Source organism: Notolepis coatsorum (genome assembly GCF_963971535.1).
Source record: "Notolepis coatsorum genome assembly, chromosome: 7".
Lineage (NCBI taxonomy): Eukaryota > Metazoa > Chordata > Actinopteri > Aulopiformes > Paralepididae > Notolepis > Notolepis coatsorum.
This window is the reverse complement of record NC_140171.1, coordinates 176,265,345-176,291,048: the sequence shown is the minus strand read 5'-3', so window position 1 is coordinate 176,291,048 and position 25,704 is coordinate 176,265,345. Positions and strand designations below refer to the sequence as shown.

At 48.0% G+C, this 25,704-nt stretch overlaps 1 protein-coding gene across 1 annotated transcript in view; it reads right to left on the bottom strand.

The window, feature by feature from the left end:
- Positions 1 to 25,704, bottom strand: part of mcm3l (MCM3 minichromosome maintenance deficient 3, like) — a gene marked incomplete at both ends in the record, with an annotated part of 93,546 nt that overhangs the window by 45,399 nt on the left and 22,443 nt on the right. Inside the window, 2 exons of the mRNA XM_084318469.1 lie at positions 586 to 794; positions 24,235 to 24,366. Coding sequence (XP_084174595.1) covers positions 586 to 794; positions 24,235 to 24,366 — 341 coding nt within the window. The remainder of the gene's footprint in view (positions 1 to 585; positions 795 to 24,234; positions 24,367 to 25,704) is intronic.

The window sequence follows — 25,704 nt, the reverse complement described above, 5'->3', positions numbered from 1 at the left end:
GTGGAGGAGAGGTGGAGGAGAGGAGAGGAGAGGTGGATGAGAGGTGGAGGAGAGGTGGAGGAGAGGTGAGGTGGATGAGAGGAGAGGTGGAGGAGAGGTGGAGGAGAGGAGAGGAGAGGTGGATGAGAGGTGGAGGAGAGGTGGAGGAGAGGTGAGGTGGATGAGAGGAGAGGTGGAGGAGAGGTGGAGGAGAGGAGAGGAGAGGTGGAGGAGATTCGAACCCGGGTCTCCCACGCCGCGTGCAACAGCACAGACCACTATACCAAGAAGTGAACTCACTGCTTTGTAACGTGTCTATGTGTCTTTTGAGGATGAGAGTGAGTTTAACCCACAGCACCGCTACTCACCCCAGCCCTTAGTGACTGTGCTTCACGATACCATCGGTTACATATATACTTCCTACACTTCCTTCCACCTTGGTGGCGTAATATCCATTGTATACTCCATCTCTTAAAGAGTCCTGTGGTCAGAGTTGTGACGTGAGAAGACAGGCAGCAAATTCCACTACTGTCAAGTATTTCATACCACTTAAATCTAAAAGAAATCCAAACCATTTCTGATCTTTGACCACCAGCTTTGTCTCACCCTGCCATATACTGGGTTGGCGGCGGCCAGCACGCTGCAGCGAGCGTTGAGTCGAGCCTGGATGCCGGCCTTACAGATGGTGACGCGGCCCTGCTCCATCACCTCGTGGATGGCAGTGCGGTCCATGTCAGACATCTTGTCAAACTCGTCGATGCACACGACCCCTCGGTCTGCCAGCACCATGGCCCCCGCCTCGAGACGCCGCTCTCCTGGTGGAACACGGGAAGGAGGGTTAGGGTTAGGGTTAACCCCTCGGTCTGCCAGCACCATGGCCCCCGCCTCCAGACGCCTCTCTCCTGGTGGAACACGGGAAGGAGGGTTAGGGTTAGGGTTAACCCCTCGGTCTGCCAGCACCATGGCCCCCGCCTCGAGACGCCTCTCTCCTGGTGGAACACGGGAAGGAGGGTTAGGGTTAGGGTTAACCCCTCGGTCTGCCAGCACCATGGCCCCCGCCTCGAGACGCCGCTCTCCTGGTGGAACACGGGAAGGAGGGTTAGGGTTAGGGTTAACCCCTCGGTCTGCCAGCACCATGGCCCCCGCCTCCAGACGCCTCTCTCTCCTGGTGGAACACGGGAAGGAGGGTTAGGGTTAGGGTTAACCCCTCGGTCTGCCAGCACCATGGCCCTAGCCTCCAGATGCCTCTCTCCTGGTGGAACACGGGAGGGATGGTGAGAAAAACAGATCATTTTGATTTAGTTATTAAAAGAACAAAGCCTCCATTTGTTTCCATTTCTTTTAAATCAATGGCCAGAGAATAGATTTATGAGCAGCATCAAAGTTTACCAAGATGAAACAACAGTTTCACTTCCTTAGAAAACGTAGGTCTTTAATAACACACAATGGCCCGAATACGATTTGCCCACGGCGCATGGCCCCACTTTGGCGACCTCTAGCGGCTCGGGTGTGCATATTCTTTAATACAATATATATATCGAATTAAATCCATATTTGTTGCCTGTCGATTGCCGTTTCAGTCGACAAAATACGTTCAGTGGTTCTCGAGTTACATGCCAATATGCGAGGCGTGCGTCTTTAGCAGACTTTTTTTTTTTTTTAATACCACTCCCGACTCCCAACTCTCAATCATTTGGCGATCTCGAAAATTATTGGACAGGGTTGTAACCAATGTGTGGCTTTCCAACATTGTCCCACGTGGGGATGAGCGAATCAGGGATCTAGGAGAAAAGTCACGAGCAACAATGGGAAGTAAAAAATGCGCCGAATGCATTAGAGTCAATAAGAAAATGGAAACCTGCAGACCTTTTTTTTTCTCATTAGCACTAAAAGTGAATCTCTTTATTGTATCAGAAACTTCAGAATGTTCTTTCAAAAGAGACCAGGCCCATGCATGCGTTTAAATTTAAATCTTTAAATCTGGTGTTTAAATTTCTGTGAATATTGTTTTTATTATGTACTGTACAATCGTCGTTTCTGTAAATAAGGGAAACCGATAATCCCCGTTTTAACAAATTTTTTGTTCAGATTTATACGGTATGCGTCCTAGTAGATCTCCACTAGATCGACACTGTCTGTGTGTGTGGCTGTTTTCCGTTGGGTGCAGGAGGTGGGGGGGGGGGGGGGGGGGGGGGCGCCACGCTACGAGGGCCATTTCATGTATGCACGAGGAAGGACAATAATGATGATCTAGCATTGATTTCAGGAAGATTCGATAATCAGGCGAAAGATTACAATGTGTTTAGTGTATTCCACTAAAGGGCTATTATCGCGTCTTTCTCTGGAATTACTAGAAATCACCAAAACTATACTCTTATTCAAAACGGTATAAAACGGAAATGTACCGATAAAAAAACAATCTTTTGTACATGTTGACTGCAAGAAACTCACTGATAATCGACGGGTGTATTAGACCCATAGCCATAATTTAAGAGATATTTTAAGCACTCAGAAATCTCGCAGTCTCGCATTGATTAAAGCGGTGGCATACTAGCACCATCTCGCGGATAAGCTCCGGCGCTGAATGAGTTAATGACAGGAATAAGGCCTGGTCGCAACACCATGCACTTTCAAACAACTCAGAAACGGATGTACCACAGCTATGAGAAGGCAAAATCAGATAGTATTTTGATTTAGTAGAAGTAGAAGTTCCTATACAAACCCGGCTCAGTTTTGGAAGGCAGTTCAATTAAAGAAAAACAAGACCTCTAATTCACTACCCGCTCAAATCACTTGCGTTGACGATTGTGTTTTTTTAAATAATTTTTTCTCCCCCCCCTTTTCCGTATTTTTCTCCCATTCCAATGTTAGTAGTTATGCCAATTCCCCTGGTTGTTGCGCTCTTGCCCCCTACTGTCGGTCTGGGGAGGGTGAAGACTACCACGTGTCTTCCTCCGATACATGTGGAGTCAACCAAACGCTTCTTTTCACCCGACAGCGAGGACTCACTGGGGGAGCGTAACGCGTGGGAGGATCACACTATCTCCCCCAGTTCCCTTCCTTGCTGAGCAGGCGCCCCGACCGACCTGTAGGAGTCACTGTTTACGACCAGGATACATACCCCACCGGCTTCCCACCCGCTAACACTGCCAATTGTGTTAGTAGGGACGACTGACCAAGCCGGAGGTACCGCTGACAGCTGGATTCGATCCCAGTGTCTCTGCGGTGGTAGGCAAGCGCTTAGTCCGCTGCGCTACCCAGCCGCCGACGATTGTGTTTTCTATGCAGAATTCAACTTGTCTTGCATTTTAAGCACTTTGCAGTTACTAGGAACCTGTTTGATAGAGAATATATCAGACTTCTGGTTGATGCTAATGTCGATAGACGCCGATAGTCCCCGGGGATCACACCCCTCAATTCTCCTTTCATCCATTTTCACATGATGCAGTATTAGACACTCTAACCCAGAGATCCCAGGACCTCTACTGGTGAGGATCATGTGGGACTCTTTCTAAAAACTGTCTGATACTTTAATTACAAAGCAATTGGCGCATATTTTTAATCTTTCCATCTCAACAGGAAGATTTTTTGGTGAAATCTGTCCATGTGATCCCGTTGCATAAAGGTGGTGTTAGAGATGATTTAAATAATTACCGTCCTATCTCCCAAGTTATGCTGCTTAGCGAAAGTCTCAAGTCTAGTGAATAATCAACTTAAGTCCTTTCTCTCACTCAGTACTAAGCCCACACCAATCTGGGTTCAGAGCCAACCATAGCACATGTTCATCCATCTCTTTAGTTACTAATGACATATCAGCTTTAGACAAGAAACACCGTGCTGCCATCTTTATTGATCTGTCAAAAGCTATGAGCAAAAAGCTACAGTCGATCACCATTTACTCTTAAAAAGATGAGCTACTATTGGTTTGGATAGAAATGCATGCGATTGGTTCATCAAGGAGAAGTCGCCTATTCTGTCCTTGCCCCACAATGGTGGAATGAACAACCCACTCCAGTTAGAACAGCCGACACCTGTACAATCTTTCGCCGTCGACTAAAGACGCACTTCTTCAACCATCATCTGAAATAAAAATATATCTAACTAACCTTACTGTCATGCACTTGTCCTAATAAACTAACCTACACTGTAGCACTCAACACTTTGATGAACATTGTTACTCAGCTGATAGAGTTGTGCCCTTCCTGATGACTGCCCTTCCTGATGACTTGTCGTACAGAACTTGTAAGTCACTTTGGATAAAAGCGTCAGCTAAATGACTAAATGTAAATGTATGATAAATCGGGTTATGCGCAATCAGATTTTTTATCAATAACTAAAGGTGTGCCACAGGGTTCAATTCTTGGTCCTGTCCTCATTTTAATTCCATGTGGACAACCTTGCTTTCTAGTCGCTTCCTATATAGAAACAGAACCAGCTTTCCTTTGATTAGTAGGTAGAGTCGTCATGTTTTTATTAATTAAAAAATACATGTAAATCAGTCTTCGACTATGCTGATGTAATTTACAATGGGGGAAATAAGTATTGAACACATCAGCATTTTGTCCCGTAAATATATTTCCAATGTGGCCATTCAAGTGAAATTTTCACCAGACTTTGGTATTGACTCAGGGAATCCAGACAAAACTAAACATTAAAGTCCATACATAAATAAAGTTATGTGTAATAAAGTGGAATGACATAAGAAAAAAGTATTGAACACACTAACTGAAATTAATTTAATACGTAGTGGAGAAGCCTTTGTTTGTAATGACTGTTCCAAGGATGCTTTCTGTATGATGTAACTAATCAGTATTCAGGTGTGATTTTGGCCCATTCCTCTACACAGATTGTCTTTAAAATCTTGAAGATTGCGGGGGGGGGGGGGGGGGCCTCTTGTGAATCTGGATCTTCAGATGCTTCCACAAATGTTCAATTGGGTTTAAGTCAGGTGATTGACTGGGTCACTGGGCCATTCCAACAAGTTGACTTTCTTTCTCTGAAAGCAACTGCGAGTTTCCTTTGCCGTTTGCTTTGAATCGTTGTCCTGCTGGAAGGTCCACCCACGTGTCATCCTCAGCATCCTGGTGGATGGCAGCAGTTTCCTCTCAAGAATTTCTCTGTACATGGCTCCATTCATTGTTCCTTCAATGATATGAAGTCTGCCAGTACCAGGAGAGGAGAAGCAGCCCCACACCATGATACTTCCACCTCCAAACTTCACTGTTGGTATAGTGTTATTCGGGTAATGTGCAGTGCCATTTCTCCTCCAAACATAGTGTGTTGTGTGACAGCCAGAAAGTAACATTTTAGTCTCATCTGACCAGAGTACATGCTCCCAGTAGTTCACTGGCTTGTCCAAATGTTGTTTGGCAAACTTTAAACAAGCTTCAACATGTCTTTTCTTCAGTAGTGGAGTCTTGTGGGCTGAGTGTGCACAGAGGCCATGGCGGTGGAGTGCATTGCCTATTGTCCTTTCTGTCACAGTTGTACCTGCTGCCTCCAAGTCTTTCTGGAGGTCTTTCCTAGTGGTCCTTGACTCTTTGATTGATTGATTGAAAAGTTTATTAACAGATTGCAGAATGGGTACAGTACAGTACATCTCAATACATACAATTGTTAAGGGGATGCAGACCAGAGAAAGACTTTCGTCTTGTTTCCACCAGGGTCCCCCATTTTCAATTCATCATAACATATATGACATACATGACATACAGATAGACAGTACTGCTACATCTATACATTTATGACATATCAGATTTGCAAATACAGTACTGTTTGTGATACAAAAGTGTCCAGAAAAGGAGTGTATATACATTTGGCGTAGAAACTGTACATTGGAGGAGGTTGGTGGGGTGGGGTTGGTTGGGTGAGGGCTGTACATTGGAGGTGGGGGGGGGGGGGGGGGGGGGGGGGTTGGGTAGGGGACACACACACATTTTACACTGTACATTGGAATGTTGACAAAGCCTTACTTGGTCATTTACTGTACAACTAGGTTAGGACATTTGTAGGGGCCAGTTTCGAATTGCAGTCTCACGTAGGTGTTTTTTGAGAGTGTTTTTGAAGGTGGGTAGTGATTCACATTCCTTTACAGCTTTAGGCAGGGCGTTCCACATTGATGTGGCATAATTGCGAAACGTGTTTAGTCCCTTGTTTGAGCCGAATCTGGGTTTTACATGATTTGTGGAGCTCCCTCTGGTGTTGTGATCGTGGTATTCACTGACCTTTGGGAAGTATTTTGACATGTACATGGGTACCTTGGTCGCGTAGTGTATCTTGTAGACCAGGCCCATTGCAAGTTGCTGTACTCTGTCGTCTACTCTAAGCCATCCTAGGTTGTCAAAGTGGGCAGGGGTGAGGTGGGTTCTAGGAGTCAGGTCAAGTAGTAGTCTGACTAGCTTGTTTTGAGATGTTTGTAATTTGTTTTTTAGTGCCTTTGAGGTGCTTTGGTACCATGAGGTGCAAGCATAGTCGTAGTACCCTTGAATGAGTGCTCCTGCTAGAGTCTTCAGGGTATTCTTGTTTACCAGAGAGGAGATCCGGTACAAGAATCGCGTTCGTTGGTTGACTTTTTTTATTACATTGGATGCCATTTTGTCACAGGAAAGATTAGCCTCTAGGATGGAACCCAGGTAGGTAATTTCATCTTTCCTTGTGACAATATTGTCACCCACTGTAACCGAGAAGTCGTCAGTCTTGCTGAGTTTGTTATTTGAACCGAAGAGAATGGACTCTGTTTTGCCCATGTGTAATGATAGTTTGTTGTCGGCGAGCCATATGCAGATTTTGCCTAGTTCCGAGCTGAGGGCTTTTTCAACCTGTAACTTGTTCTTGTCAGAGACCAGCAGGCTGGCTACTCTTCTAAGTATCCTTCTGACTCCCTGATCAGAAATGTTGTGAGGAGCACCGGTGCATGGCCGGTTGATGATGGAGTGATGTTGCCCCCAATGGTGCTTACTGGAAGATTCTAAAGTTGTGAAATAAGTCTTTAGCCAATTCTATTGTCATGATTTGCAATAATCTGTTTGTGAAGTGTTACAAAGGGTCAGATTAAACCGAATATATATATTTATTACTTGAGATATATTGTATACTATTTGTATATCGTCTGATATCCCTTGTATATTCTTTGTACATATACACGGAATATCCCTTTACCTAGGTACAGGCCAGACCATAATATTCGTTCTCCTATTGGACAGCGACCCCTAGGCGCCAACGGCCATACCCCCAATGTCGAGTTCAAAGCCACCGCTAAGACATGTCTCAACATGCCCAGGTTTGCGCAGTAATACGAGACAGAAATGAGGTTGGCACTAGATTATTCACCTTACGTATAAATACGTTGCAGGTGGATACAGCAGTTAGTTGACCCAACAAGTTGAAGCCTTCACCACGATACAACGTGCTGTGAAGTGGGCCCTTTTTGCCCCTAAATAGAGCCTTGAGAACCGCGTGCGAATTGATAGCTAAAGTGTCAGAGTCTAACGCTATATCGTCGAGTTCGACTTATTCTATTGTAAAGTAATAGTCTATTATGTATAGTGTATCGTGCGGCTACCGTTCTACAGTGACCAGCAGTACCACCGGTTCGTTGTACCGAGCTAGTGCACTTATCCAGGCTGGGCGGCCTAACCTCGTGCCGCCATCCGAGGAGTCCTAGACGAGAACCGTGTGGATATGTACCCCGGAGAACCTACACCGACGAATGCAGAGCCTTTTCCGGCTGGATTATATTGCTTTGGTACTGTGGCTGCTGGAGCAGAGAACGGTCTACCCCACTGCTGTGTGGGATCTACCCTGTGAGGAGCACCGTCGAGCCCGCCTCTAGGACCCACAGAGGCTGGCTAGCTTTCATCCATGCTGCCATGCATACCGGAGTATAGCTGTTGCTTTGTCTACGGACCAAAGGATTATTGCACCGTCTCCTGTATCTGGAGTCTCTTTATTCCTCGTTGATCCAGACTTTGCTCCCGACAATTCCTCTCCCCTGCTGGCTTACAACCGGAGGGAACCCCCTTAGTATCTCCAGCTGACTACGAGTGTGCCTTATATAATTCTTATGCTACAGGTGGTATTAATTATACCCATCTTAATATGCTCATGGACTTACGCTCTTGACCTACTTAAGTGTTCTTCGCCATATAAGCGCAATTCATAATTCTCAATATTGTAACCTACTATTGCTGCTCTGCTAATAAATACTTCTAAATATGACTTTCTTTGTTAAGCCGTATTATTGTGTGGGTGTTCACCATATATACCGTGTACTGTATGGCCAGTAATTAAAGTACATAACTAAGTAGTGGTTTAATGATACCATACTCTCAATACAGTCAGGGAATTGTACCCCTCAGTTACAATTGGTCCTTCGAGCCGGATGAATATCAGTGTAATATCTAAATATAATATTGATATTAACCATGGCCAGCGGTGAACACTCCACAAACGGCTCTCCTAAGCTAGAACGCCCGCAGCGCAGACGTCAGCCACCTCCTTACCTAGAGGACTACGCTGCCAGTCTAATACCTAGCTTTATACAGACGTTAAATGCGGGAAAAGCGGATAGTAAAAGCATGTCAAACCCTAACGACCAGGCGACCTTGCCAGTAGAGACCCTAGTGGGTTCTAACGTAACTGACCAAGGTCACAGGGGAGACCAGGAGGGACATGACATGACTATACCCCCCGACAACGTCAACGGGACGGTCCCCGGAGAGCTCCAGGATAAAAAAAGCGCTCCAGGGACGGAACCCGACCCACTACCAGAAGAGAAGCGCGCCCAGGAGATAGACCTCCTCGGAGCGCGCCAGGAGAACGGATCTCCAACGAGCACCGTCAGAAGCCGATCACCTCCATCAGTGTCTTCCCCCAGCGAGGCGGACAAGATGCTGGCGCAGGCATTCATCGCCACCCTGGCAGCCTCCACTGAACGCGATCGACTCCAAGCACAGACGCTTAGCGAGCGCGAACATTCTTCCATAGAACAAGAGCGCCTCCGGGCGCAACAGCTAAGTGAGCGCGAACACTCTACCATGGAAAGAGAACGCCTGCAGGCTCAACAACTGAGTGAGCACGAACAATCTGCAGACCAAAGAGAGCGCCTTCACGCGCAACTCCAAGCGCAAGCCCTTAGTGAACGCGAACACTCTGCGACCCAGCGAGAGCGCTTCCAGGCACAGCAAAGGAGTGAAGACGACCGCATACGCCTGGAGACCAGACGCCTCCAGACGGAAGAGAATATTAAAAGAGGTCGCGCTCTGCTTCGCGCTGGGCTTGGGCTGCGTCTTGCTGTGCATTGGCGTCGTCGCGCTGTGCATCGGCGGCGGCGCGCTGGGCATCGGCGCGGTCTCTTTTAATATTCGCTCACATCAAGCGCGAAGCAGAGCGCGACCGACTACAAGCGCAGATAATGGAGCAATTGATTGCCAGGGCGACACCCCCTCTCCGCACAGAGCTCCAGGGCATCGTCAAGACAAGGGTCTAGGGCACCTTCCCCTACCCGACCAAGCGACCCGGAGCCCGGCCAACAGAAAGAGCCTATCCACGTCTCCGAACCCCCTCCCCGACCGGTCCATGCGAGACCTAGCAACCGGGAAGAACCGGCCTATGCCGCCGAGAGACTGAATAGACGACTGCAAGATCTAGAAGACCTAGCAGAGGAAGAGGAAGAGGAGAAAAGTCAAGCCCACCAGCAGCATCGTACTCCACAGGACCAGGAGGTCCAGTACAGCCCAGACTTTACCCCCGAGGCCCTGCGTTACAGACCCCCGACTCAACTCAAGGGTGAGTTTGACGCACCGCCAGCCCCGAGGAACAGCACCTGGGTACCCGGGCTTTGGTACCCACCAAGTACCAGCCCACGACGACACGTACGGGGAGACTCGCCCAGGAGGCCTCTCCCCCAACGCTCACCGATGTGCCAGCCATCCATGGCATCGTACCTTGGCACACGGACGTTCCCGGATTTTACACACGAGGACAGAGCACAATACACGGAACTACGGATGTGCTTAGAGACTATGATGTCCGACGTCCCTGATGAGACGTACAAATATGCTATCCTCAAGCACCTGAAGGTGCCCAGAGCGCATAATATAGCATATTATGGCATATTCCAACTCAAGTACCCCATACACCGCGGCTCTAGTAGCCCTCGACCAACGTTATGGACGCATATGGGACTACGTGATACAAGAGATAAGGAATATTGATAGTCTCCCCCCAGCCACAGACAATCGCTCATTGGATGACCTCTCTATCAAGGTACAATCCCTGGTAGGGATGCTGGGGGCACAAAAGGAAAAGGGTAGACACGAACTGTACGCTAACTCTAATGTAGAAAGGATATTAGAGAAGCTTCCTCCCGCCCGACAAGAGCGTTTCAGGCGGCAAAGAGACCACCGTGATCCCAATGGTCCCGAGCCATCCCTCCTAGACCTGGCCGACTTCCTCGCGAGAGAAGTCAGCAGCCTACGACTGGATACGTTCGTGCGGAGTGGACCAAGCCCCAGAGATGGACCTCGGAGATCCAACGATAACCGCAGGCTGGTGACCGTCATGCACCAAGCCGAATCAGTACCGCGGAACAAGAACCACAGCACCCCCTCGACGAAAGAGAAGTGGAAGATTGTATGCCAGTACTGCGAGAAAGAACATTGGCTGTCACAATGTGACACTTTCAAGAAGATGACCGCCGACGAGGTGAGTCAATGGATAAAGTCCAACCGCCGCTGCTACCGCTGTGCACGCAGCCATATGGCAGCCGAGTGCCGCTTGAAGAAGAGGTGCAGCCGGTGTGACGGAGCCCACTTGGACGTCTTGCATGACAGCAACAGGAAGAAACCCGCACCCCCAAGCAGCACCAGAGTAAGCGTCATGTATATTGACCCCGCCAGCAGCGGGAGCTCCCGAGTGCTCTTGAAGGTGGTCCGAGTGACATTAAGCTACGAGGACAAGGTCATGGACACTTACGCCGTCCTTGACGACGGGTCAGAAAATACTCTCCTCCTCGCATCCGCTGCAGCCCAGCTGGGTCTGCGGCGGAGCGAAGAAACGATGACGATTCGTACTATAAGAAGAGACCTGAAGACAATAAAGGGTGAGAACGTCTCCTTCACTATCGCAGCAAGCGGGCAGCCAGAGAGGCGGTATAGGATCACTAACGCTTTCACCAGCCAAGACATAGGCCTGTCGCAGTACACCTACCCCATCTCCAAGCTGATGGAAAAATACATGCACCTGCGTCAACTACCTATACCGCCCATCGACGGCGCCACCCCGACCCTGCTCATAGGGTCCGACCACGCACACCTCATCGTCCCGACGGACCGGGTCCACATTGGGCCCAGAGGCTGTCCAGCAGCAGTCGAGACCCGCCTAGGATGGACACTACAAGGCCCCCTCTCCAGGTCTCCCAACCGACCAGCAGCCACTCGCTGCCTCCACTCCAGAGTGACAGAAGAAGACACCACCCTCTTACAGCACGTCGAGAGGCTATGGACACTAGAGACAATGCCCTTTAAGAACGAAAAGAAACACATTCGTTCCAAGGAAGACATTTATGCCATAGCCCTCCTCGAGCAGGGGACAAAGAGAGTCAAAGTCAATGGAGTGATGAGATACGCAACTCCACTCTTGAGGCGAGAGGGTATGCCCACCTTCCACGCCTCAAAAGAAGCGACGGAGCGATATATACTGAACACCGAGCGGCGCCTAGCCAGAGACCCCGCTCAAGCCACTGTGTACCGCACTGAGATTGACAAGCTAATCACAGCGGGACACATAAAGAAAATTGACATTCAAGAGGCCGATCAGACGTCCGAATCATGGTATGTGCCCCACCACAAGGTCCACCACAACGGCAAGGATCGTATTGTGTTTAACTGCAGCTACCAGATCGGATTACAAAATCTGAATAAAGAGCTCTTGCCCGGCCCAACACTCGCCCCTCTCTACTAGGCGTGTTGCTACGTTTCCGCCAGAACAAGGTGGCCATCAGCGGCGACATCAAAGGGATGTTCCTGCAGGTGCGACTAGTGGAAGAGGACAAGCCCCTGCTGCGGTTCTTATGGAGAGAGAGGATCGGGGATGAGCAACCATCCATCTATCAATGGGAAGTCCTCCCTTTCGGAACCACATGCAGCCCATGCTGTGCTACGTTCGCACTGCAAAAACATGTCGCAGAGGACCCAGCAGCTGACGAGGAGGTCCGACAAAGTGTAGAGAAGAGTTTCTACGTGGACAACTGTCTGCAAAGCGTCTCGACGCCAGAAGAGGCCGAGGCCCTCCTACTCAAGCTCCGCGCCTCCCTGATCAAAGGCGGCTTTGATCTCCGGCAGTGGGCCAGCAGCGACCCTCAAGTACTGCGCAGCCTCTCCCCAGAGGACAAGGCAGCAAGCAGCGAGACCTGGATGGCGACCATCCCAGGTGAAGCCCAAGAAATGACATTAGGACTAGTCTGGCGCTTCAAAACAGACTCGCTCCATTATAGACACACACCCCTGACCAAGGAGCAGGGAAGGTCGATTTCACTACCGACCACCAGACGGAGTGTATACAGAACACTCGCCAGACAATGACCCGTTGGGATGTATTCTACCTTACACCACCAGGGCAAAGATGATTGTACGAGAGCTGTGGGACAAGGACCAGGGCTGGGACGACACCATACCCGACCACCTTGCCTCCACATGGAGAGTGGGAAACAGAACTCAGCTCGCTCCCAGGTGTCAACATACGCCGCAGCTACTTCCCACCCACAGTGCGGCTAGAGACGTGTCAGATGGACCTGCACGTCTTCAGCGACGCCTCCGAAGTAGCCTACGGTTCGGTGGCCTACTTGCGGGCCCGAGAGGAGGGAGGAGAAATACATACCGCCTTCATCCTGGCTCGTTCAAGAATAGCCCCCCGCAAGCAACAATCGATCCCGCGTCTAGAGCTCTGCGCAGCCCTAGTAGGAGCGCAACTCGCCACGTTAATCCAACGTGAACTCACCATTCCGGTGCAAAGAACAATCCTGTGGTCAGACTCCATGACCGTACTCACATGGATCCAGTCCGATTCGTGTAGATACAAGGTCTTCATGGGAGTCAGAATCACAGAGATCCAAGATTTAACAGAATCAGCATGCTGGAGGTACGTGGACACAAAACATAACCCAGCAGACGTCATCACATGGGGAATGTCCCTGGATGACGTCACAATCTCTATAGTGACGGTCCCGAGTTCCTCAAGCTCCCGGAAGAAGAGTGGCCTAACCCCACCCCACGGGAGGCTAGTCAAGAAGAGGCAGAGATGAAGAAATCTATGTTCTGTGGGTTGACGCACACACCAGTCCCCACAGATCCCAACATAGACGACTGCCCTACCCTTGAGAGTGCGCAGTTAAAGACATTCCTGTGGCACCACCCTGAGGTTCCCTCCACTACTGACATTAATGCAGCTAATTACGAAAAAGCAGAACTCCTTCTGCTACAGCGAGCCCAAAGAGACTCGTTCCCCGACGAGCTAGACTGTCTGCAGGGATCAAAGCCAGTCCCGTCAGACAGCAGACTGCTCCACTTGGCCCCTGAGCGCGACGCCCATGATCTCATCAGAGTGGGTGGTCGTCTGAGAAGGGCCCCGGACTTAACGGATGACGTCAAGTTCCCGATAGTTCTCAACAGCCGACACAAGGTCACAGAGCTCATCATAAAGAAATACGACGAGGACGTGCACCACGCTGGGTCAGAGAGAGTCTTCGCTGAGATCAGACATCGCTATTGGATACTGCAAGGAAGAGAAGCAGTACGACGCTTCCAGCGGACCTGTCTAGACTGCCGCAAGTGGCGAGCACAGCCCAGTATACCCAGGATGGCTGACCTACCCCCCTGTCGCCTCCGACTCGGCGACAAGCCCTTTCACTCCACCGGTATGGACTGCTTCGGCCCGCTGTATGTGAAGAAAGGAAGAGGGACGGAGAAGAGGTGGGGTATTGTATTCAAATGCATGACCACCCGAGCGATACACATAGAACTCCTTCCAACCATGAGTACGGACTCATTCCTTATGGCCTTCCGGAGATTCACAGCGCGGAAAGGAAAACAGTCTATATTATTGTCTGATCACGGGACAAACTTCAAAGGCGGAGAAAGAGAGCTGAGAGAGAGCTTCCAAGCTATGGGCCCAGAACTTAAGACCCACCTCGCTCCCTCTCAGATTGATTTCCAGTTTAACCCCCCGAACGCCCCTCACTTCGGGGGAACCTGGGAACGAGAAGTACGTTCAATAAAGACAGCCCTGTACGCCGTGCTTGGGGCCCAGACCGTGGCGGAAGAAGTCCTCACGACAGTATTGAACTCAAAGCCCCTCGGTTACGTCTCAAGTGATGTAGCAGATGTCGACCCAGTCACCCCCAACACTCTCTTGATGGGGCGGCTGGACCCCGCGCTCCCACAGACAGTGTACAGACCTGAGGAAGCGAACGGCCGAAGAATGTGGAGGTACAGTCAAGTATTGGCTGACAAGTTTTGGAACAGTTTCCTCCTCCACTATCTACCGTCTCTACAGACCCGCCAGAAATGGGTAAAAGAAAGACAATTTGACGGAGGGCACAGTCGTCATGATTATAGACCAGTCACTACCCCGAGCTATGTGGCCGGCCGGCCGCGTAAGCAAAGTGATCACTGGTGCCGACGGAAAGGTCAGAGCGACAGAAGTGCTCGTCCAGGGACGGACACTTCTGTCGCTCTGACCTTTCCGTCGGCAAGGCTACCCGATTCCCTTGATGACGACCATGACCCACTGACTTTGTGAATAGCCCTACTCCTCACAACGGACATTGAGTAGTGGACAAGACGGTTAATCTGTCTCTGCTTATCTAATTAGGTGCGTACTAATTAGGAGGCGGCTGTTACAAAGGGTCAGATTAAACCGAATATATATATTTATTACTTGAGATATATTGTATACCATTTGTATATCGTCTGATATCCCTTGTATATTCTTTGTACATATACACGGAATATCCCTTTACCTAGGTACAGGCCAGACCATAATATTCGTTCTCCTATTGGACAGCGACCCCTAGGCGCCAACGGCCATACCCCCAATGTCGAGTTCAAAGCCACCGCTAAGACATGTCTCAACATGCCCAGGTTTGCGCAGTAATACGAGACAGAAATGAGGTTGGCACTAGATTATTCACCTTACGTATAAATACGTTGCAGGTGGATACAGCAGTTAGTTGACCCAACAAGTTGAAGCCTTCACCACGATACAACGTGCTGTGAAGTGGGCCCTTTTTGCCCCTAAATAGAGCCTTGAGAACCACGTGCAAATTGATAGCTAAAGTGTCAGAGTCTAACGCTATATCGTCGAGTTCGACTTATTCTATTGTAAAGTAATAGTCTATTATGTATAGTGTATCGTGCGGCTACCGTTCTACAGTGACCAGCATTACCACCGGTTCGTCGTACCGAGCTAGTGCACTTATCCAGGCTGGGCGGCCTAACCTCGTGCCGCCATCCGAGGAGTCCTAGACGAGAACCGTGTGGATATGTACCCCGGAGAACCTACACCGACGAATGCAGAGCCTTTTCCGGCTGGATTATATTGCTTTGGTACTGTGGCTGCTGGAGCAGAGAACCGTCTACCCCACTGCTGTGTGGGATCTACCCTGTGAGGAGCACCGTCGAGCCCGCCTCTAGGACCCACAGAGGCTGGCTAGCTTTCATCCATGCTGCCATGCATACCGGAGTATAGCTGTTGCTTTGTCTACGGACCAAAGGATTATTGCACCGTCTCCTGTATCTGGAGTCTCTTTATTCCTCGTTGATCCAGACTTTGCTCCCGACAATTCCTCTCCCCTGCTGGCTTACAACCGGAGGGAACCCCCTTAGTATCTCCAGCTGACTACGAGTGTGCCTTATATAATTCTTATGCTACAGGTGGTATTAATTATACCCATCTTAATATGCTCATGGACTTACGCTCTTGACCTACTTAAGTGTTCTTCGCCATATAAGCGCAATTCATAATTCTCAATATTGTAACCTACTATTGCTGCTCTGCTAATAAATACTTCTAAATATGACTCTTTGTTAAGCCGTATTATTGTGTGGGTGTTCACCATATATACCGTGTACTGTATGGCCAGTAATTAAAGTACATAACTAAGTAGTGGTTTAATGATACCATACTCTCAATACAGTCAGGGAATTGTACCCCTCAGTTACATGAAGGTCTTGAGAGCTCTTTGCTTTTACCCATCATTTGATATTTCTTGTGTGGCACCTTGGTAACAAAAAAAAACATTTGATAGCCCATCAATATATTCTAACCCAGTTGACATTATTAGCACAGATAGGAGGTAGAGTTGCCTCCTAATTAGTTTTGGTTTTCAGCTAGTTCCTTGCCTTTCCGTGCTGTGGTGGACTGCTTTTTCTTAGTGTGTCCAATACTTTTTTCCTGTTTCATTCCACTTTATTACACATAACTTTATTTACATATGGACTTTAATGTTTAGATTTCTTGTCTGGATTTCTTGAGTTAATACCAAAGGCTGGTGCAAATTTCACTTGAATACACTCATAGCCTCATTGGAAATACATTTACTGAACAAAATGTTGACGTGTTCAATACTTATTTCCCCCATTGTATAGGCATGCTGCGGCATCAACGCTTAAATCCTCTGCCTTCAGGTCCATCACTAATGATAGATACAACACTGTACATCACTGTGTCCTTTATGAGAAGGTTGGTTGGCCCTCTGACGGAGTATTACAGTATTTGTCCTTATTGGTAAACTACCTCCTTATACTCAGTTTTGGGACTAACACGTTACAAAGTAACACGTTACAGTAACGCAGTTACTTTTGGCAGTAACTAGTACTCTAACGCATTACTTTTTAAATTCAGTAACTCAATTACTGTTACTAAATGGTTTGTTAGTTCATTACTGCGTTATTTCTATGTTTTTAAGCTGCAGCGCAGTCCTGACTCCTGTGTCACTCACATGCGGAGACACGTTGTGGGCAGTAGTTCACTATAGTCTAGACCAGTGGTCACCAACCCGTCGATCTTTGAGACTGTCCCTGTAGATCTTTCCATGAAATTTAAAAAAAGAAAAAAAAATTTAGATCTTACCCTGAGTCCACATTACAGTTCTACCTTTGTTTTGATGTGAAAAGTGATGCTGCACTTATCACTGACTGAGAAAGTACACATACAGTTCTACTTTTGTTTTGATGTGAAAATGATGCTGCACTTAGCACTGACTGAGAAAGTAAACATTACAGTTCTACTTCATAAAATGCAAAATTGTAAATATGTTTGTCAATGTTAATAATATGAGAAAGTCCACATTACAGTTCTACTTTTGTTTTGATGTGAAAAGTGATGCTGCATAAGATGACTGCACTTAGCACTGACTGAGAAAGTACATAATAGTTCTACTTTGATGTTTTAATGTTGGACCAAAGCATTGCATGTAATTAGAATAGAGGCAAATAAAAGTCATTTAGTTTAAAGTACAATCTTGGCTGTCTTTTTCTCTCAACGCTTCAATAGGTAGATCTTGCCTTCACCAAAAAAAGAAAAAGTGATCTTGGGCTTAAAAAGGTTGGTGACCACTGGTCTAGACAGTCATGGCAGCGCCCACTAAGTCGAGTTTTTACTCTTGGAGATATTCTCACCATTTCTCTTTTGTCGAGCAAAGAAAATAACCTTTTAGTTAAATGTAAATTGTGTCTTGGGGGCTCAAATATCCTATCTACTGCCCAAAACAGCAATTGCAATCTGTTGAAGCACCTGGAGATTGAAACAACGTGCTTCAACGAAGCTAGTAGCCGTTAACTCATTCACGGCCAGCCGTTTTATCCATCCTTGTACTCAATGGGCCACGCTTTAAAAGATAGTGATTTGCAGGGCGGTTAGGTGGTCGAGCGGAGATTGCGTTCGTCACCAGCCCCGGAGCTGTGAGCTTGGTTCGCCTGTTCGAATCCAGCTCACAGCTCCGGGGTTGTCACCAGCTTGGCTGGCCGTCTGCACTGATACAATTGGCTGTATCAGAGGGTGGGAGAAGCTGGCGGGGTGGGTCCGGGTCATTGTAAACAGCGACTCCTACAGTTTGGTCGGGGCGCCTGCTAAGCGCGGATTGGACGTGAGGGGGATAGTGTGGTCCTCCCACACGCTACGCCCTCTCAATGAGAATCCGCGCTGCCAGGTGAAAAGAAGCGGTGATTGGCTGGACGTGTGTCGGAGGAAGCACGTGGTAGCCTCCACTCTCCCAAATGATCTGACTGTGGGGGGTAAAGCGCAGCGACCAGGAAGGGACTGGGAATTGGCATACGACTAACATTGGGATGGGAGAAAATCGGAGGAAAATGGAGGGAGAAAAAGACCAAAAAAAAAAAATATATATATAGTGATTTGCAGGGCTATATCTATATTCTATATTATAGCTATGGAGACTATACTATGGCTCATTTGACAGTAACTATCCCTCGTCCAACATGTGAAAAAGAATAGAAAGTGGCACAAGATATGCCTCACGTGTGCTGAGCGCGTTTCAAAGTGCTCGGATGAAGCGATTTACTTGGTCTAAATTCTTAATAGATGGTTTCAAAAGGTGGGCGATACTGTCACCTAGCAGGATTCAGCCGGTATTGCACTCTCGGGGTCTGAGATGAGTTCCAATGGTAACAGAGGTCCGTGAGACTAATGAATAAAAAAATCGAATAAAAGAAAAAAACTGCCAAAACCGACTATACTTGGGTATGGCGCTCAACCGCTGGCGAGATAACCCAACTTTACTCTGGTATGGCGCTGAATGAGTTAAAGACCCGGAATCATCCGAAGCCACTCCAGCCAAGCAACAACTAGTTACTATTTTTCAGTAACTAGCATAACACTGCTTATACTAAATCATTAATTGAACCTATGGAACCCATTCTAGTGACTGGCTGCCGGTCCTTAACTCTTTGACTGCCACGCTGTTTTTCCATCTTTACTCCCTGGCGCCAGCTATTTTGACCATTTTCACGATGTTTGCGGACCCATCGTATATGTGACTCAGCACAGACTTCAGGTCCTTTTGAGGGAGCTTACTTTTATTTATTTTTTTATGATATGAAAGTACAGGTTCATACCTTCAAAATAAGCCATCACCTGTACAAATCGGGCGGATACTTTTCAATCCATGTCTTACGACACATGCTGATAACACAATACGTATTCAGAGATACAGACCTTAACTCAATCAGCGCCGGCGACTGGTTAACTCGCCAACCGTTCAGCGCCATACCAGAGTATAGTCGGGTTTTCATCGTTATTTCTTTTATTCAATATTTTTATTCATTTCTCTCACACGGACCTCGGGGTTACCATAGGGAATCACTCAGAGATCGCTATAGTGCAATCCCGGCCGCATCCTGGTAAGTGGCAGTATCGTCTACCCTTCAAAACCTTTTTTTCACACCCGGTGTTACATTTAATTCACTCCGGGCACAGTTCTTTGGGTCAGGCGGGTCTAGCGGTTCACTCGATCACATTGAAACACGTCCACATCTACGTCACATCCTGCTAAACACCTCAGTCTCTACATCACAGCCTGCTAAACACCTCAGTCTCTACATCACAGCCTGCTAAACACCTCCGTCTCTACATCACAGCCTGCTAAACACCTCAGTCTCTACGTCACAGCCTGCTAAACACCTCAGTCTCTACATCACAGCCTGCTAAACACCTCAGTCTCTACATCACAGCCTGCTAAACACCTCCGTCTCTACATCACAGCCTGCTAAACACCTCAGTCTCTACATCACAGCCTGCTAAACACCTCAGTCTCTACATCACAGCCTGCTAAACACCTCAGTCTCTACATCACAGCCTGCTAAACACCTCAGTCTCTACATCACAGCCTGCTAAACACCTCCGTCTCTACGTCACAGCCTGCTAAACACCTCAGTCTCTACATCACAGCCTGCTAAACACCTCAGTCTCTACATCACAGCCTGCTAAACACCTCAGTCTCTACATCACAGCCTGCTAAACACCTCAGTCTCTACATCACAGCCTGCTAAACACCTCAGTCTCTACATCACAGCCTGCTAAACACCTCCGTCTCTACGTCACAGCCTGCTAAACACCTCAGTCTCTACATCACAGCCTGATAAACACCTCAGTCTCTACATCACAGCCTGCTAAACACCTCAGTCTCTACATCACAGCCTGCTAAACACCTCAGTCTCTACATCACAGCCTGCTAAACACCTCAGTCTCTACGTCACAGCCTGCTAAACACCTCAGTCTCTACGTCACAGCCTGTTAAACACCTGTCTCTACATCACAGCCTGCTAAACACCTCAGTCTCTACATCACAGCCTGCTAAACACCTCCGTCTCTACATCACAGCCTGCTAAACACCCGTCTCTACATCACAGCCTGCTAAACACCTCAGTCTCTACGTCACAGCCTGCTAAACACCTCAGTCTCTACATCACAGCCTGCTAAACACCAGTCTCTACATCACAGCCTGCTAAACACCTCAGTCTCTACATCACAGCCTGCTAAACACCTCCGTCTCTACATCACAGCCTGTTAAACACCTCAGTCTCTACATCACAGCCTGCTAAACACCTCCGTCTCTACGTCACAGCCTGATAAACACCTCCGTCTCTACATCACAGCCTGCTAAACACCTCAGTCTCTACGTCACAGCCTGTTAAACACCTGTCTCTACATCACAGCCTGCTAAACACCTCAGTCTCTACATCACAGCCTGCTAAACACCTCAGTCTCTACATCACAGCCTGCTAAACACCTCAGTCTCTACATCACAGCCTGCTAAACACCTCCGTCTCTACGTCACAGCCTGCTAAACACCTCAGTCTCTACATCACAGCCTGCTAAACACCCGTCTCTACATCACAGCCTGCTAAACACCTCAGTCTCTACGTCACAGCCTGCTAAACACCTGTCTCTACATCACAGCCTGCTAAACACCTCAGTCTCTACGTCACAGCCTGCTAAACACCTGTCTCTACATCACAGCCTGCTAAACACCAGTCTCTACATCACAGCCTGCTAAACACCTCCGTCTCTACATCACAGCCTGCTAAACACCTCAGTCTCTACATCACAGCCTGCTAAACACCTCCGTCTCTACATCACAGCCTGCTAAACACCTCCGTCTCTACATCACAGCCTGCTAAACACCAGTCTCTACATCACAGCCTGCTAAACACCTCAGTCTCTACATCACAGCCTGCTAAACACCAGTCTCTACATCACAGCCTGCTAAACACCTCAGTCTCTACATCACAGCCTGATAAACACCTCAGTCTCTACATCACAGCCTGTTAAACACCTCAGTCTCTACATCACAGCCTGCTAAACACCTCAGTCTCTACATCACAGCCTGATAAACACCTCAGTCTCTACATCACAGCCTGCTAAACACCTCAGTCTCTACGTCACAGCCTGCTAAACACCTCAGTCTCTACGTCACAGCCTGCTAAACACCTCAGTCTCTACATCACAGCCTGCTAAACACCTCAGTCTCTACGTCACAGCCTGCTAAACACCTCAGTCTCTACGTCACAGCCTGCTAAACACCTCAGTCTCTACGTCACAGCCTGCTAAACACCTCAGTCTCTACATCACAGCCTGCTAAACACCTCAGTCTCTACGTCACAGCCTGCTAAACACCTCAGTCTCTACATCACAGCCTGCTAAACACCTCAGTCTCTACGTCACAGCCTGCTAAACACCTCAGTCTCTACATCACAGCCTGTTAAACACCTCAGTCTCTACATCACAGCCTGCTAAACACCTCAGTCTCTACATCATAGCCTGTTAAACACCTCCGTCTCTACGTCACAGCCTGCTAAACACCTGTCTCTACATCACAGCCTGCTAAACACCTCAGTCTCTACATCACAGCCTGCTAAACACCTCCGTCTCTACATCACAGCCTGCTAAACACCTCAGTCTCTACATCACAGCCTGCTAAACACCTCAGTCTCTACATCACAGCCTGCTAAACACCTGTCTCTACATCACAGCCTGCTAAACACCCGTCTCTACATCACAGCCTGATAAACACCTCAGTCTCTACATCACAGCCTGCTAAAAACACCTGTCTCTACATCACAGCCTGCTAAACACACCTGTCTCTACATCACAGCCTGCTAAACACACCTGTCTCTACATCACAGCCTGCTAAACACACCTGTCTCTACATCACAGCCTGCTAAACACCTCCGTCTCTACATCACAGCCTGTTAAACACCTCAGTCTCTACATCACAGCCTGCTAAACACCTCAGTCTCTACATCACAGCCTGTTAAACACCTCCGTCTCTACATCACAGCCTGCTAAACACCTCAGTCTCTACATCACAGCCTGCTAAACACCTGTCTCTACATCACAGCCTGTTAAACACCTCCGTCTCTACATCACAGCCTGCTAAACACCTCAGTCTCTACATCACAGCCTGCTAAACACCTCAGTCTCTACATCACAGCCTGCTAAACACCTCCGTCTCTACATCACAGCCTGCTAAACACCTCAGTCTCTACATCACAGCCTGCTAAACACCTCAGTCTCTACGTCACAGCCTGCTAAACACCTCAGTCTCTACATCACAGCCTGCTAAACACCTCAGTCTCTACATCACAGCCTGCTAAACACCTCCGTCTCTACATCACAGCCTGCTAAACACCTGTCTCTACATCACAGCCTGCTAAACACCTCAGTCTCTACATCACAGCCTGCTAAACACCTCAGTCTCTACATCACAGCCTGCTAAACACCTCAGTCTCTACATCACAGCCTGATAAACACCTCAGTCTCTACGCCTGTACATCACAGCCTGCTAAACACCTCAGTCTCTACGTCACAGCCTGCTAAACACCTCAGTCTCTACATCACAGCCTGATAAACACCTCAGTCTCTACGCCTGTACATCACAGCCTGCTAAACACCTCCGTCTCCAGCTAATTGATTCAAAGTAATAATCTCAAACATTTTCATATAAATACATGTCCATTTTGCCACTTTAAAGCAAATTGATTGTGTTCTGGGTATGACATCACAATGTTCTGGGTATGACATCACAAAGTTCTGGGTATGACATCACAAAGGGGGCTCATTCTGAGCAGCTTATTCCTTCAGGTAACAACCCTGATCAAACTGCAATCAATACCTTGATCAAACTGCAATCAATACCCGTGTCATTTCATCACAGCACTTACAACAACAGACACACAAGTCAAAACACACATACTGCGCACTAGAATAATGTGTAGTGTAGACATTCGCACTAGAATAATGTGTAGTGTAGAATGTCTAACAATAAGAGTTATATCCTCATTCAAAACAAAAAGGACCATCATCATAATGATCACAATGATCCTCACAGCAGGTATGTAACGTTAGTGAATTAAGACCACATTTCCAATGAACAGATGCTTCTTGTAACAAAGAGGACATCGAGTTACTTTCTTCATACATTCCTTTATTTTAAGCCAAGAGAGTAGAGAGCAACATGTCCATCTAATATAAAGTTGTAAAACAATCTAGCAGAATTCCTGCAAAAGAAATTCCTTTGAGACACAACTGGAGGTCAAATATAGAGGCAACCCATCTTCCTACCAACTATACCAAGCTGTCATGATGTAAATTTGCTTGATTTGACCAAACTACAACAGTCTACACCCCCTGGGCCCCTTAACAATTGTTTGTATTGAGCCGTATTGTAATTGTACCCATTCTGCAATGTTAAATAACGTTGTTTATCCATTCACTAGCAATGATAGCTAGCCTAGCCACAATGCTATGGTCGCTGCCATTAACGTTAGCATGTAAGCTAACGACAACAACAATGGCGTCATACTTTTTCTAACAGGATGTGAGTGACGGTTCACCCTTCTCATTGGTTGAAAATGGCCTTCATGTTTGTACATCGCCATCTGTTGCTTTGGCATTGTACTACATGTATATTACATCAGTGTTAAACCACTGTGAGCGGCCCGGAGTGGATTGGAGCGGAGGAGAACTCTCGCTCCGGACGTCGCGCTGACCCATTTTAAAACCCACTCAGTCGCTCACGTCAAAACCACCCGCGCCGCTCACGCTCCGATCCGCTTACATGCTCTGGTGGATGCTGCTGCCATCCGAGTACTATCCTCTTTAAATTGACAAGTCTATTGATTTAACTAATTCTAGACACGATGAGTACATCATTAGACTGCGTTCAGCCGCCCACAGTACCCGTCTCGGTGTCGGTGGTCACAGCAGCCGTCAGGCCGACGCCCGTGGACCCTCTGCCCGTGGTGGGGATGGCACGCGGGGCCGTGAAGAGAACGTAGCGCAGCAGCTGGGACTTGGCTGTGGAGGGGTCGCCTGGCCGGGAGGAGAGGAGCAGAAAACACTTGTTCGCCAAATACCATGAAAGGACAGGTCTTTGTTGAGAATGGGGCAAAAACATTAAGAGTTCCACCAGTGTGACACGCTGTACTAGACACCAGTGACACCAGTGACACCAGTATGACACGCTGTACTAGACACCAGTGACACCAGTATGACACGCTGTACTAGACACCAGTGACACCAGTATGACACGCTGTACTAGACACCAGTGACACCAGTATGACACGCTGTACTAGACACCAGTGACACCAGTATGACACGCTGTACTAGACACCAGTGACACCAGTATGATGCTGTACTAGACACCAGTGACACCAGTATGACACGCTGTACTAGACACCAGTGACACCAGTATGATGCTGTACTAGACACCAGTGACACCAGTATGACACCACGCTGTACTAGACACCAGTGACACCAGTATGACACCACGCTGTACTAGACACCAGTGACACCAGTATGACACGCTGTACTAGACACCAGTGACACCAGTATGATGCTGTACTAGACACCAGTGACACCAGTATGATGCTGTACTAGACACCAGTGACACCAGTATGACACGCTGTACTAGACACCAGTGACACCAGTATGACACGCTGTACTAGACACCAGTGACACCAGTATGACACGCTGTACTAGACACCAGTGACACCAGTATGATGCTGTACTAGACACCAGTGACACCAGTATGACACGCTGTACTAGACACCAGTGACACCAGTATGACACGCTGTACTAGACACCAGTGACACCAGTATGATGCTGTACTAGACACCAGTGACACCAGTATGATGCTGTACTAGACACCAGTATGACACGCTGTACTAGACACCAGTATGACACCAGTATGACACGCTGTACTAGACACCAGTGACACCAGTATGACACGCTGTACTAGACACCAGTATGACACCAGTATGACACGCTGTACTAGACACCAGTATGACACCAGTATGACACGCTGTACTAGACACCAGTATGACACCAGTATGACACGCTGTACTAGACACCAGTATGACACCAGTGTGACACGCTGTACTAGACACCAGTATGACACCAGTGTGACACGCTGTACTAGACACCAGTATGACACGCTGTACTAGACACCAGTGACACCAGTATGACACTGTACAGCTCTACCAGTGAGGTCATCATGACACTGTACAGCTCTACCAGTGAGGTCATCATGACACTACTGTACAGCTCTACCAGTGAGGTCATCATGACACTACTGTACAGCTCTACCAGTGAGGTCATCATGACACTACTGTACAGCTCTACCAGTGAGGTCATCATGACACTACTGTA